The sequence below is a fragment of the Helianthus annuus genome, unplaced genomic scaffold, assembly GCF_002127325.2.
Source record: "Helianthus annuus cultivar XRQ/B unplaced genomic scaffold, HanXRQr2.0-SUNRISE HanXRQChr00c091, whole genome shotgun sequence".
Lineage (NCBI taxonomy): Eukaryota > Viridiplantae > Streptophyta > Magnoliopsida > Asterales > Asteraceae > Helianthus > Helianthus annuus.
In genome coordinates, this window is record NW_023395607.1 from 3,977 (window position 1) to 19,953 (window position 15,977).

Genomic DNA, 15,977 nt, shown 5'->3' on the forward strand with positions numbered 1-15,977 from the left:
TTTAGAGACGAGAGATTAAAGTGTAATCTGGATGAGAGGATTAACTTGATGATATTTAATCACTTGACATACTGAAGTTATTAAACATTATGGGATAATGAATAACTACGTTAGACTTTAATCACTTGTACACTAAGGCATCATCAACTTGTATCTTTTAATCCACATGTTAATACTGACCAAAACAACTATTAAAACGTCGACAAAAATGAGTAGGTTGTCACGGTACTTTTGGATTTTTTTTTAAAAAACATTATAGTTTATAAGATATGACAAAATATGTAAAAGAATTATAAGTTTGTTGTGGAGGGGGAAAAGTGTAACTAATTACCTATAATTATGTTAAAACTCAGGTATTTATGTATAATAAGATGGGGGACTAAAATATAATTATTGTTTAGAAGACTAATTTATACTTATTTAGGAGTGTATTTATAAATTAACAGAGAAATTTTTTTTATTTTTTAGAGTTAATTACATAAATGGGTCCTATGGTTTATACCTAATTTCACCTTTGGGTACTAACTTTTTATTTTAACAGATTTAGGTTCTATGGTTTCAATTTTGTAACACCACTGGGTACTAACACCAAAATTAGTTAATTAATGACTAAAATACCCTTGCATTTTTTTAAGTTTATCAATGTAACACATTTGGGTACTAACACCTAATTTTATTTAAGTTTAAATCAATTTTACAAAATCAATTTATTTTTTTTTATTTTCATCTTTTTATTATATCTTTTAATTAACATAAAGTCTATTTATTTTGTTTATTTTCATATTTTTATTAAATTTCTTATTTAACATAAAATCTACTTGTTACACCAGTATTTTTTTTTTTAAATAAAATCTACTAGCTATATAGTTTTATGTAAATTAAATTTCTTACTAGTTTTAAATAATGTAAATCTTACTCGTTTTGAATTTTGGATATATATGATTGATAATAATAATAATAATAATAATAATAATAATAATAATAATAATAATAATAATAACAATAACAATAATAATAATAATAAATATCTTTCATGTAAAAAAAATTAAGCCATTTTTAACTCGTTTTTTGTTCATTTACATTTTACTATTTTAGAAAGATATTTAATTTACATAAAATCTACTAGCTATATAATTTTATGTAAATTAAAAATCTATTTTACAAAAAAAAAACGAGTTAAAAAAGGCTTAAATTTTTTTAGTTTTATCTAAAATACCTAGCTATATAGTTTTATCTAAAATACCTAGCTATATAGTTTTATGTAAATTAAATATCTTTCTAAAATAGTAAAATGTAAATGAACAAAAAAACGAGTTAAAAATAGGCTTATTTTTTTTACATGAAAGATATTTATTATTATCAATCATTTCAATCCAAAATTGAAAATGAAAATTTAATTTACATAAAACTATATAGCTAGTAGATTTTATTTAAAAAAAATCTATTTAAAAAAATACTGGTGTAACAAGTAGATTTTATGTTAAATAAGAAATTTAATAAAAATATGAAAATAAAAAAAATAAATAGAGTTTATGTTAATTAAGAGATATAATAAAATAATGAAAATAAAAAAATAAATAGATTTTGTAAAATTGATTTAAACTTAAATAAAATTAGGTGTTAGTACCCAAATGTGTTACATTGATAAACTTAAAAAAATGCAAGGGTATTTTAGTCATTAATTAACTAATTTTGGTGTTAGTACCCAAAGGTGTTACAAAATTGAAACCATAGAACCTAAACCTGTTAAAAAAAATAAGTTAGTACCCAAAGGCGAAATTATGTATAAACCACAGGACCCATTTGTGTTATTAACTCTATTTTTTATCTTAAAATGTCTCTCACTTATACATTATAATATAGTATAGATATTAGGTTATTGCCCCGTGTAATACACGGGGTGAATCATAATTATAATGTTAAATAAAAAAATATGTTCATAATAATATGATCTAAGTATATATAATATAGAGTAATATGCAGACCAAATATGAAATAATTATTGAAGTTTGAATAGCCATTCATAATAATATGATATGTTATTTGTTTTAGGATTTGTCATAGGAACTTAAAATTTTGTACCACTACTAATATTTATTTATGACATTTTTTTGTTCAAAGGTAACGAGTCTGATTTTATCTGATAATAGATTATTCTGATGGGTTAATGTTGGCATAGTATTATATTTTCTACCATCCAAATATAGTTTCCTCACTTTTGCTATCATTAACATTAATATAAGGTATGCTCGTATTCAAAGCTATAAACCAATATGAATTGTACGAAATAATTACTTTTATCACAATTACTAAGGAAACCAATAAAAATTATGGATAATGTAATATGTCCCATACTATTTGAAAGGTCTGAAAGGAACTTCTAGACAGATAAAAGTAATGTAAATGAATAGACAAAAATTGAATCAATAAAACCAATTAACTATAGTTGAGAAAATACTATGTATAGTGTAATACTTTACATGTACAATTGAACCAATGAAATATATATATAAGTGAAAAACTAAAAATAAAGACATGAGACACCATACGACAACTAAGTAAATCTAAATTTAAAAAAAAAGTTATGACATTCCGACTGTGAAGATACCTTTCACAGACCTCTACATCTTAGTTACAATAGGAAAACATATGCATGTTAAGAGTTTACCTTGTTTTAAAACACATATATCTAACTTATCTAAAAATACATGATGTTTTCTATGTGACATAGATAATATGCATATTACTTATTTGACATGGTAAACTTAACTAAATAAACATGATGTTTTCTATGTGACATAGATAATATGCATAGCATATGAAGAGTAAAAAAACATACCTAGTATTTAGAATGAAGTGGAGTTTAATTTAAATATTAGATGTAATATATTGAATATTAAATAAAAAACTTTAATTATCACAAAAATCTAATTTGATTCTAGAAGAGAAAGTAAAACTTACGAAATTGATTAAATGGTTACTAATTTTATGGGTTTTTGTTTAATAATTTCAAATCAAAATTAAATCCACAAATTATAGATTAGATTTAAAACACATTTTAGACTTTACATTTACAATATATATCTTTTTAATTTAACATTTAAAATTTATCAATAAAATATTGATGCCCTCATTGGATGACATGTGTCCCAAATCAAGTTTCTTTTATTATAGGGTAAATTACACTTTTCATCCTTTATGTTTGTACTGAATTGCAAAGTATAGCCATTAACTTCATAATTACAGTCACAATCCTTTATTTGCAAAACCCGTTACACTGTACGTCCTTTAGCACTAAGCTGGTTAATTTTTTGTTAAATTTATTCACTTAAGGGTATTATGGTCAATTCATACTTTTATTGCAAAAACGATCGTCTTATAGAAGTCAAACAATTCGACGAATCAAAAATCTGCGTAAAAGGGTTGCTAGATTCTGGCATCACCACCATTCCACGGTTCTTCCACCACCCATCGGAGAATCTCCCCGGCCCAAAACCCCAAAACCCCAAAACCGGTCTCGATTAACCGTTCCAGTCATTGACTTATCAGGCGATCGGTCAACGGTTGTTGAACAAATCCGGCAATCGGCTTCCACACTTGGGTTTTTCCAGATTGTTAATCACAGCATTCCGGTAACTGTAATTGATTCAACAGTTGGTTCGATGGAGTTTTATGAGCAACCCAATAAGTATAAGATGCGGTTCTATCACCGGGAGGCTGGTAAAGGAGCTGCTTATTCTACCAATTTTGATTTGTATCAGTCAAAGGCTGCCAGCTGGCGAGATACTCTTCAGGTAGCGATTAAATAATTACGCCTGTAAACGAATGGTGTTGGATAGGGGGTAGGTTATAGAGATGAAATGGAGATGGTGATTGTTTGGTGTTGGTGGTGGTGGTTGTTTTGGGTGGTGGTGGTGGGAAGATGTGGTGGTTAGGGTTTTAGTGTTAGAGAATTGGGGAAGATGAAGTGTGGATATGCAATTTTTTTATTTTAGTTATTAAACATTTAAATAAAAGATGAATTCACCAGAATACCCATGAGTAAATAAAGTTAACTGAAAATTTTAATCTGGTTAGTACTAAGGGGGTGTTTGGGATTGCGTTTTCAACCTGATTATTTGATTATTGTGTTTTGAAATCGCAAAAAATCTATTTTGAGTGTTTGGTAAAAAATTAATAAAAAGTGATTTTTTACGTTTTGTAGAGTTCAAAACGTGATAATCCATAAGTAGGTCACCCCTTGCTGCAGGAAAACGTGATAATCCAAAAACTGATTTTTTACGTTTTCACTTATATATTTTTTTGAAATATATATACTTGCCAAACACCCAAATAGTTGATTATCTGATTATTGTGATATCAAACAACATAATCAAATCCAAACAATGTTGATTATCTGATTGTTGTGATATCAAACAACATAATCAAATCCAAACACTATCTTTTGCAGCACGTTTTGTTACAGCTAATTATCTGATTCTGATTATTCAAAACGCATAATCTATTTTCAAAACTCAACCCCAAACACCCCCTAAAGGACGTAGAGTGTAACGAGTTTTGCAAATAAAGGATTATGATTGTAATTATTGAAGTTAAAGACTATTCATTGCAATCTAGTACAAACATAAAAGACGAAAAGTGTAATTTACCCTTTATTATATGTATAGATATTTAGAGAAATATGCATTTCTTTTTTTCAATTTCTATCCAACCCCTCTCACCCGACCCCCCTACTTTTTCTTAGTTTTTACAGAACAACTGAAGGTTAAAAATGAGCTTGAAAAATAAGTTGTACAACTGAAAAAATGGATGACGTGTAAAAATGACAAAAAAAAAAAAAAAAAAAAAAGAAAACACCCAAAAAGAATAAGCTATTGGTGGTGCTTTTGGTTAAATTTTTAATGTTTGTGAAATTCCATGCCAGGTAATAACAAAAAGAAACAAAATGTTCAATTGGGCTTCAACAGTTGTATTTAAATTGAGCTCATGAATTAGAGTATTAGACCGTGTGAATATGCAATGGAACAAGGGCCGATTTACTTGGGCCTAGCCATCGAGAAACAACAGGAATAAAAAGAAATGCATACAGTAGCTTTAGGATGGCTGTTCGAACTTCAAAGACAACAGGAGGAACTCACGGCACGGAAAGAAGCCGGCAGCCTTTGGCACTTCAAAGACTCTCTCCGTGTGTGTGTGTATATATATAGGGGAATTATACACAAAAATCCCACCCTATACAAAGAAACTCAAGAAACCCTTATGTGTGGATAGGCTCACTTTCTAACCGAGCTGAGCCGACTCGGCTCAGTTTTAAACCGAGCCATTTCGAGCCAGCTTTTTTCGAACAAGCTTCAAGGAAGCTTCGAGCCACGAGCTTTTTAGACAACCCTAGTAATGATCGATGGATATTATTATTGCCAACGTTTTCAAGCTTGATGTTAATGATTTAATAATATTAATGAGTTCAAGTTTTCAAGCTTCATTGCTATGGATTTTGGGTGTCAACATAAATGGAACTAAAGGGTTAACTAGGGCGTAGGCTGAACGAATGATCATATTACTATCAACTTACTATTTGAAGTTGGGCCAGGCTTACTATAAACAAGGCTTTGGAAGCCGCTGGTGAGTGGTGAATAAGAAATATAGCCCACCTCAGTATTCAGAGAGACATAGACGATACGTGAACTAGGGGCTCTATTGTCTCATTTCAATAAATTCCACAATATGAAATGGAGCCAATCAATCATTACCTAATCATTCATTTTTTGTTTTTTTTTTTACATTTGTAACATTTAAATAAATAAAAGCAAAACATTTCCACACTGTAAATTCGCAACAATTTTGTGCATAAAGAGGTTGTACTTATGATTTAGGTTAGTTTTCAAAAAAAAAAAAAAAAAAATTACAATTTTCACTTTTAACCTAAAGGTTTTATTATTTGAATTTTAACCCCCAATGACTTTTTAACTTTTTATCCAAAGTTTCTCATCTTTTGCGATTTAACCCCAATACTTTTTTATTTTCAATTTGGTCCCTCATACTTTTCATCTCTGGCAAATTTTTCGCTTTACGTTTCGTTCTAAATTTTGCGAGTTAACACGCCGCAACGTGCGTGTGAGGTTTAACGTTTTTCATCTGTTTTTTCCCGTTTGACAGTATTTTTCTCCGTTTGACAAGTTCGTCGCAACGTGCGGGTCCTAAATCGACTTAGTTTTTATCTTCTGCGTTTTATGTTTCTGTCTAATTTCTTCGCATTAACACGCCACAACGGACGTGCGGGGTTCAACGATTTTACGTCGGTTTTTCGTTCAGTGTTATTGTTTACTTTTTTTATTTTATTTTTTCGAGCTTTTCTGATGTTGGTGGTCGCTGACAGTGGCGTGACATTAGTGCTACTTGGCACAATTTTACGAACGTATTTAACCTAATATTTTTTTTTACTAATACTTTATTTCAAGTTTACCGCTAATTCTAAATAAAAACAAATTTTAAAAGAAGTAAAATGACTAAAAAGCCCTCACATGCTAATGTATTTAACCTATTAATTTTTTTACTAATACTTTATTTCAAGTTTACCGCTAATTTTAAATAAAAACAAATTTTAAAAGAAGTAAGATGACTAAAAACCCTCACATGCAAAGCATGTGAGGTAACTTAACTGAGTTTTCGGACGTCGTTAGTTGTAAAGGTTATAGAATGTAATAAAAGATGAACATAAAGGTTGGGTTTTGCCAATTTCATAGTGAAATGTATAAAGTGCAGTTTAGGTATAACATAAATTGTGATTTATTCAATTTAGTCTAAGAAAAATTATTTTGTTACGTGCATATTTTTATATACGTATCTGTATAAATTCGATTTGCTCTAAGTTTTGACGTAAACTTTTTCTGGAAATGAGTCAAGTCATATATAATACGTTTTCGTTTAAAAAAACATTTTTACGTGCATATTTTTATTTGCGTTTTGGTATAAATTCGAATGGTGTATGTTTTGTCGTAAACAGCAAGGTCAAATATAAGATGTTTTCGTGGTTAATTTTATGAATGTTTTGTAAATTTTGTTTCGAACCGAGTGGAGTCAAATTGTGGTTTCTTTTTTCCCTTTCTTCAAAATATCTAATTAATCTCTTTTGATTATACGTGTCAGCTTTTCCGTTATACACGTTACATTTTCTATGTATGACTCGAGTCACATATAATACGTTATTATTGTACGGTATAAATTTGATTTACTTTATGTTTTAATCTAATCGCAATGCTTATATAGGTTACATTGAGTTCAATCAGATATGTCGAAACGCGTGTTTTCATATGGTTAACGCATCACATAACGTTTGAACTAATTCATTCGACGTTTGTGATGTACCCGCGCTGCAACACGCGCGGGTTTTATTGCTAGTTTAAATAAATTAACAATAAAAACATAACATTTAAATAACAAAAAAAACATAATATTTAAATAATTTAGAAATAAATGATATAACGCATAAATAAGACGATAACATTTAAATAAAGCAAACGTAAACTAAGGACGTGTCGCGCCAAGCCTTCAAATCATGTCTAGCAAAATCCTCCAAGCTGCAATGTGATCAAATGGACTTATGTAATGTGCTTCGAACTTAGTACGTGCCTCGGCAATCGATCTTCATAAATCAATGAAATTGAAGCAAGTTATGGAAGATTGAACCCAGAAAACCTGGTGTAATTGCTTGAGAAGAAATACACCTCTTTTTTATTTAGTACTCGAGAAACTGCTGCTCTAAGCCCTATAGTTCCTTTGCTTGCGAAGGGCTTTTTTCCCGGTTCAAGAAAGAGGACTATTTCTCTGACTCATCACACTTCCTTAGCTCAAGATCAATGCATGTACCAGACCTTTTTTTGCCGCATCTTCGAGCTTAGAAAGGCTTGAATTCTTGTTTATCCATTCAAGTTTTCTTCATTGATTGAATGAAGTGAAACAAAGCTTCAAACAAAGCTCGAAAGAATCTATAAATGAAGTCTTCCGTCCATGTCAACCTTTTTTTGTAGATAGAATCTTCAATGAGTGGAAACAAGCAACCTCACTGATCTAAAAAAAGTGCTTGAAGGAAATTTGATCGCCACTATTCCTCTTAGGTAAAGTACTCGCTATGATAAGAAGATGATCCACCAGAGAGTGGCAAACATCAAATTTTTGTAGTTAGAACCGGTGACGACCAATTAACAATTGTTATGATTATTTAAATCCATTATTCCAAAAAAATAAATGAAGAACATCTTATGTAGATTTAAGTATGGATGCATAACAAAAACAGACATGGAATATTTATTGAAATAATGAATTGACAAATTATAAACCCTAATCTCTAAAGTTGTTTTTAGAGGCTCCAAGGTCGGAGGCCTAAAACAGAGACTTGTTGTTTAATAACGTTAGCCAACATTATTTTCTTTGAATTCATAGTATCAACAACATTCATTTTTTGTTAATCCACGAAAATTATGATTAATATATTGTTGTGTTTTTAGATTGATAACATCTAACAAAGCTTTCCTCCTCATCGTCGTGCCTACGGGCGGGTGGGTTATTGGATTTTCTCCGGAATTGGTGGTGGACACGTGTTACTCTCGAAGTACTTCGTTTGGTTCAGTGGATGCCCAAGAGTGCTCGGGATTGATTCTGTTGGCCGTTAAAAAAAATTACATAAATATTATTATTCACATAATTATATCCTTAAATACCCTAATATGCCTCTTTCTACCCTCTAGCATCATGATGCCGACCAATGAATGTGGCTGTTTTTGGATAATATTTAGATAACAGCACTAAAGTCGAATCACAACATCATTAAACGTTTAAACAATGTATAATAAATGTATAGAGGAACATGCAACCCATACACTTTTCAATGTTAATTATAGTTTAAAACATATTTAAATATTTAATCACGACTAAGAGCTTTTTTGAGATTAAAGCATAATATTAAAAGACCATTTGAGATTAAAGAAAATAGTGGAAGCCTTAAAGAAATTATATTAAAAGAATGTTTTCTCTCTTGGTTCTATGTATTTGCATATATAATATATCTTATACGATAAACAATTTATAAATCTAGTATTTTCTTTTCCAATTGGGCAGCCAGGTACTCAAGTAAGGACACCAACTTTGACCAACATGAGAATATAAACAATATTATTTGCATGCAACAAGATTAGTATAAAACAGCACTAGTCCCATGAATAAATTCACAAACACAAGCACAAGCATAGTAACAATATTATGGCATCTTCTCAAACCCTCACCACCCTCTTCATCTTTTCACTTCTAACAATCTCATATGCTGCAACAGATCCATTCAAACTACCCAAACAAACTAACATTCACTTCCCCATTAGAAAAAACCAAACATCCCTTCAGTACTACACCACATTTGAGGCTGGAAACCCGCAATCACAGGTCACCGCATTAATCGACCTAGGAGCGCAAGCAGTATGGTTCGACTGCACATCCTACGTCTCGTCTTCTTACAAGCGATCAGCTTGCGGCTCAAACCGATGCAAGAAAGCCTTGGGATCAGTCTGTGTCGGGTGCAACTCGACTCCTAGGCCAGGCTGCTCCAACAACACATGTGGTGTATACGCTTTTAACCCGTTAACCAAATACTTAACCGCTCAAGAGCTTGGTGAAGATACCGTTAGAGTAACATCGTCAGACGGACACTCTATTCGCCTTAGTTACGACGTCCCCAAATTCCAATTCTCGTGTGCGGATGCTGGCATTGTAGAAGGCTTACCTGGTGACAACACTAAAGGGTTGGTTGGTTTTGCAAGAACAGACGTCTCATTAGTTTCACAAATCTCATCTGCGTTCAGTTTGGCTAAAAAGTTTGCCCTTTGTATACCCTCTTCTTCTAATAAAGGATTAGGTGACATATTTATCGGTGGAGGACCATATTACATGCCTCCTAGAGACGAAGATCAATCTTTGGACCTTTCAAGCACCCCGCTCGTTATCAATCCGGTCAGCACCGCACCGATTTTCTCTGAGGGAGATGCATCAGATGAATACTTTATCAATGTTAAAAGCATTGAAGTCGACCACAAACGTGTTGCTTTTAACTCTTCTTTGCTATCCATTGATAGTAATGGAGTTGGGGGGACAAAGATCAGCACTGTAGTACCATACACCACTTTGCACTCGAGTATATACAAACCTTTGGTTAACGATTTTGTTAAGGCAGCTGCAGTGGATGGCATCAAAAGGGTGGCATCTGTGGCGCCATTTGGAGCCTGTTTTGATGCCAAGACTGCTCCCAAGACGCTAGTCGGGCCTGCAGTTCCAGATATCGATCTGATTTTAGAGGGAATAAACATATGGTTTACACTCTATGGTTCTAACACAATGGTGGAAGTTAAGAAGAATGTGATATGTCTTGCATTTGTTGATGGAGGAGCTGAGCCTAGAACATCGATTGTTTTAGGTGGGCATCAGTTGGAGAACCGAGTTCTTGAGTTTGATTTAGCTGCATCAAAACTGGGGTTCAGTCAACCTCTTCAGCTCTGGAACACAAGCTGCTCTCACTATAGGCTATCTTAAATTATATCCCTGAGTAACTTATGATTTGGATTTGGATTTGGATTTTGATCTTGTATCCTTCCATTGGAATGTTTTAATCTAAATAAAGATTATTGTGGTTTTTCGTATTGATATTGTTGATATCATTAATCCCTACACATCCTAAAGTTCAAGGGTTATTATGTATATAGTATAAAAATAGTATTAGGGTAGTTATAAAGTATGGGGACTAGATGTGACAAAACAGAAGTTGATAACCAACTCCCTAAAGGAATCGATGTGTCCCTTGGACACACCCGTTGATCGACGGCTTCAAAGGAAACGAAAGGGACGCACCTCTTCAAGCTATATTCAAGAGATGCACCTGTTCGTGAAGAGACACGTCTCTACAATCGCACCTTTTAGTTACTTATAAATAGGGCTTTAGATTATAATTGTAAAACATACATGTATTTAGAGATTCAAGTTATATTCAAGTTCAATATGTTATATTCGATTCATGTTCTAGAGATCTAAGATCGATTGCGGCCAACAATTGGTATCAGAGCATCAGGCTCTAGGCATTGGTAATCGCAAGGCAACGAATCGCAGGAAGTCCTTCGCAATCAGGAAATTATAAGAAACAAGAAAGTAAGGTTGTTTTTTTTTTTTGCAAATTTTGTGAAAGTCAAAATCGTTCAGAAACATGTTTGATACACCGAGCGGTTCAGGTCAACAAATTGTAATTCACAAGGATGTGGGATCTTTGACTCAGTACCAATGTCCAATTTTAAAACCTACAACTAATACAGTATGGGCAATACGCATCAAAACCATACTAGAAGCAAATGGACTCTAGGAGATGATAGAACCCACAGAAGCAACGCAACAGGATGTGAAAAAAGACAAAGCAGCGATTGCATGTTTGTTCCAGGCGATACCGGAAGATATGGTTTTGCAAGTGGCAAATTGCAAAATAGCAAAAGAGATATGGAACACATTGAAGACGTGACATGTTGGTGTTGACCAAGTGCAAAAGGCGCGTTTGCACACACTCATGTGTTGTTATAGATGAAAGAAGACAATACTATAGATTCGTTCTCCCCAAGGATAAACAACATTGTTACAAGGGCAAGTGAATTTGGAACAACGTTGAATCAATCCACTCTAGTACGGAAACTTCTAAACGTCGTGCCAGATAGATTTATTCAAGTAGTTGCATCGATCAAGCAATACTCCGATCTAGACACGATGACTCTAGACGAAGCTATAAGTAGATTAAAAACTTATGAAGAAAGGTTAAAGTTGAAGAAAAAAAGAAAGCCCCGTGAACAATATAGAAGAACTCTTGTATGCAGGTTATGGACAAGATGTTGGAAATTGTGGACGAGGGAGATTCCATCCGTCACGAGGCCGAGTGATGTTGCGTGTGTTACGATAACGGAGAGCAAAACACGTTGATTCTGCCAATACCCGTGTTGATCTTCCCCAACCCCCAAAATTCAACCCAAAATGCACATAATTTGAAGTGAAATTTGAGTAAATTCGAAATTCAAGTCTGACCATCCAAATTACAAGAGAAAGATATAAATAGAGACAGAAATTCGAAATGGGCCTCAAAAAGACCATGGGCCAAACACAAGCCCAAAACCAAAATGCCCAAAACACGAAAAAAAAACATAAAAAGACAAATAACTAATAGAAATAAGCGTTTTTTGGCCTGGACGATGACCCAAACCGCTGTCGGGCAGTTTGCAGCAAGATGGAGCTCGTTCTCACGATCGTTTCGCCTGGTCGCACGCCCAAAACGGACCCCCCTAGCCCAAGTTAGAGCCATTTTAGTGAAGCCCCTTTTGTCACACGATCTTGGGCCTCCAAATACAAGATGGCCCGCTCCTCCACACTTGGACCTGCATCACCGAGGGAGAGGCAATTATCAAGATAGGGGTGAAAGACACACCTCTCACGAGTCGGAAGGAACCGACAAACCACAAAGGAATGATAGCAAGCAAGAAATACCGGCTATGAGAGATAAGTCAAAAATCACTTGCTACAAACGTGAGAAACTTGGGCACTATGCCTACGAATGCCCAACCAAGAAAACCAAGGAAAATGAGACACTCTTGGTCGAAACAAAAGATGATGATGAACCGACACTTCTGATGTGCCTAGATGATGAAGAAAAGTAAAATGGGAAATTTGGTCATGTGAAATGATCAAAGTAGAAAAACCGTGTGATACGGGGAGGAAGATAACCTGTGAAAGATACAATAAATAATCTAGTGAGTGGACTAGTGAAGACTCCGTGAGGGAAGCAATCAATGATAAAAGAACTCGTTGTGTGAGACAACCGTGATGAGAAGATTAAATTTGTGATAGACCAAGGAGCACGCGTGTTAGACCAAGGAGCACGCGTGTGAAGGAAACAAGTAATCATGTGACTGGTTAAAAGAAGGCATTGATGTGTGATACAACCTCGGGAGAAATATGAGTGAGTCAGTTTATCTAAAATCTATGTGAGATAGATTCAAATCATGTGATATGGTGGGTAAGTTAATCAACACCAGGTTGTAAGACCCGTTCCAATTTAACATAAATATATCATTAAAATACATATTTTATATAAAAAATGCGACTTAACAAAAACTTTTTTATCCAAACTTTCATTCATGTTTAAAACATTCAAAAACTAAGTTATAAGTGTTTACACATTTCACTTTTTATAAACAAAACAAGATCAACTGCGGAAGCTTCATTTGGACGTGTATTCGGTTCGTGTTGTTCGCTTGATCTTCATCCGTAGTCCCATAACATTCACCTATAATCAAAACCGACATAAACATTAGTTATGAAGGTCTTAAAACACTTATAAACAAGTTCCATCAACATAAACATTTGTCAGCTTTTTGGCCTTTCGCGGCACGCGAGAGGCTTGGCCTATTCTGTCGCGGGCCGCGACAAGTGTCGCATGTTGCGCCCCAACCCCTTTGATCCTTCGTGTGGCGCGAGGGTCACCATTTTCCAACATGTTTGTTTTTAAAACCTGCATTTTTTTGCCCAGCTATGTGTTTCACCTATGTTTAACATAAACATACATAACTTTCAAACTACATATCTGTTTTACATGATTCTTTTTCCTATACGACCGTATTACAATTATGGATATGTTTAACACCTTTGTTCGCATCAAAATCCGATTTATGAGCTAACGGCTTATAAATCCTTTTTACGATTAATCGACCCGTTTCATCTTAAATTACACTACATGTTTATTATCAATGATTGTTTCTAGTCATTTTTACCCATTCCCAGGCTTGTCAAACATTAGCATTTTCGCTCCCATCACATGGTTTGCGCACGCATTAACCTCATGCTTGTTGTCTATAATTAAAGCATGCACATTTAATCAAAATCAACGAAATCATGTTTCTAAGTTTTGACCCAAATTGCAAGGGTTCACTAAATCAATTTGGCGTGTCCCTTTCTAGGCTTACGCACTCAATCTACTGATGTATTGGGTGACCTTAATGTCACTTCAACTCACTATCGTTTTATACATCTATTTGACCCATTTGGTTGTCGAGTGAATATCTATCACTTCATTGACATACCAAATATATTCTAATTATCTATTTTGACCCGTTTGGTTGTCGAGTGAGTTTCATCACTTCAATGACATACCATTCTCATATGTTTCGCCATAACAACATTAACATAATTACGACTAGCATATCTAACAATGTAACGAAACAACAAGTTGCGTACCTTTCAAAGCTTTTCCTTCAAGCGCGCGTCCACTCCGACTTGTCCGCTTGAAGATTCAACCACCTTGCCTATAGAGTTCAACCAACAACGTGTTTAGAACTCATATCATTTCATATTTCATGTAATTCGCCATATTATTCAATTACGTGTTTTACTCGAAATTCCAACATATTAGCGTTGGTTTAGGCATTTTAACAAATACCTTGGGGGCATAATTTTTATACATATACAATCAAGTTCATGATTAGTTATTAATCCATGTTTAAACATCATCCACAAGCTCATATGTCTAGTATGCATAAACAACACCTAGACTTGCTTCATGAAAATCAAATAACACCAAATTAATGACTATAATTCTAGTATTCATCATATCTTTACAAAACCCATTTAGCACCTATGTGGATGATTATCAATTTCATAATTTTCATCAAGTTTCTCAGCTATGGTTTGTTCCTAAACATGGATTCAACATAGCATCATTCATATATTCAATATTCTAGCAATAATTTCGTTTTCCAGTGTTCACTAAGAATTTGAGATGTAACCAAATAATGAAAATTGACATACCTTGTGATCCTCTAACTTGAGTGATCACCAATTTCAGCTTGGTTTTAGTTAAGTCTCGATCTTCTTCTTGAATTTGAGTGATTTTGCGTCAATTAGGGTTCAAGTGAAAGAGCCCTTTTTGGCTCTTGTGTAATTTTCGACCAGAACACACACATAAGTGTGTGTTTTGGTTTTTGATTTTTATTTAATTAACTTTATTCACAATTTCCCTTTTAGCCCTCCAAGGTTTTCAAGTTTTATAATAGATGCTTTTATTTACTATATCCTTATCATTCACTAATATTTTGTTAACTAGGTTATTTACTCCTAGTTACTTTTCCGTTGGCTTTGACCAACTCTCGTTTTTATATAATATATAATTATATTTAAATTTAATATTTTTGGGATGTTACAAGTCCACCCCTCTTAAAGAGGGTTTCGTCCTCGAAACCGAAATACGTATGATGTGCTAAATGCGGTCTAATAAAAAACTAACCTACTCTAGACACCCTAGTTTTAAATTTATAAACTAAGACTCTCTAAATGCTAGACCACTGACAGGCAAGTGTACCTATCGTACGTAGTAAAGCCTAATGAAGTCCGAGTATCGAACCCACGAGACACTTGCGACGCTAAACTAGACTCTGACTCAACTAATTACTTAACTCGTTTTAATTTGTGTTTTGGATTTGAGGTTTTAACTAATTAACTAAATGACTAAGAAGATGGCAGACACGACAAACAATGTGAAACAAACACGAACACGAGAGCAAAGTTTGATCAAATATATATGAGACAAGGACTACCTAGGTATCGAATCCCTAGAATCATGCAATGCTACTCTGACAATGACAGTGGTTAAATATCCTACTCCCTCGATTAACCCCAGCTAGAGATGTATCAAACGAAAGATAAAGACGAAATGTGAAGTGCTAGAATAAACCGGCTCGACCTTTCGATACCAAATCCTACGAGAATCAAGCAATGAAAGTAACTCTACCCCCAAAACTCTCAAAACGCAAAGCAAACCAAACCTTGAAGATTGAAATCCTAGGAAACCTTAACCACGGTGCAATAAACGAGCCCGAGCTATCGGTCACCCAATCTACCCACCAATGATTAGCTAATAACCT

The 15,977-nt window shown here is 33.5% G+C and overlaps 1 protein-coding gene and 1 long non-coding RNA gene across 2 annotated transcripts; one reads left to right on the forward strand and one right to left on the reverse strand.

Annotated features, from left to right (window-relative positions):
• Positions 1 to 9,249: 9,249 nt before the first annotated feature.
• On the forward strand, positions 9,250 to 10,679 carry LOC110940171 (probable aspartic proteinase GIP2). The gene has a single exon (XM_022181733.2). It carries the CDS (start codon positions 9,256 to 9,258, stop codon positions 10,570 to 10,572), a length of 1,317 nt encoding a protein of 438 aa, XP_022037425.1. The 5' UTR covers positions 9,250 to 9,255; the 3' UTR covers positions 10,573 to 10,679.
• Positions 10,680 to 13,189: 2,510 nt separating this feature from the next.
• Positions 13,190 to 14,988, reverse strand: LOC110938642. Its single transcript, XR_002591551.1, has 3 exons — positions 14,866 to 14,988; positions 14,296 to 14,363; positions 13,190 to 13,348 (listed from the first exon to the last, which is right to left on the reverse strand). It is a non-coding gene; the product is annotated as an uncharacterized LOC110938642 (long non-coding RNA).
• Between the last annotated feature and the right edge of the window lie 989 nt (positions 14,989 to 15,977).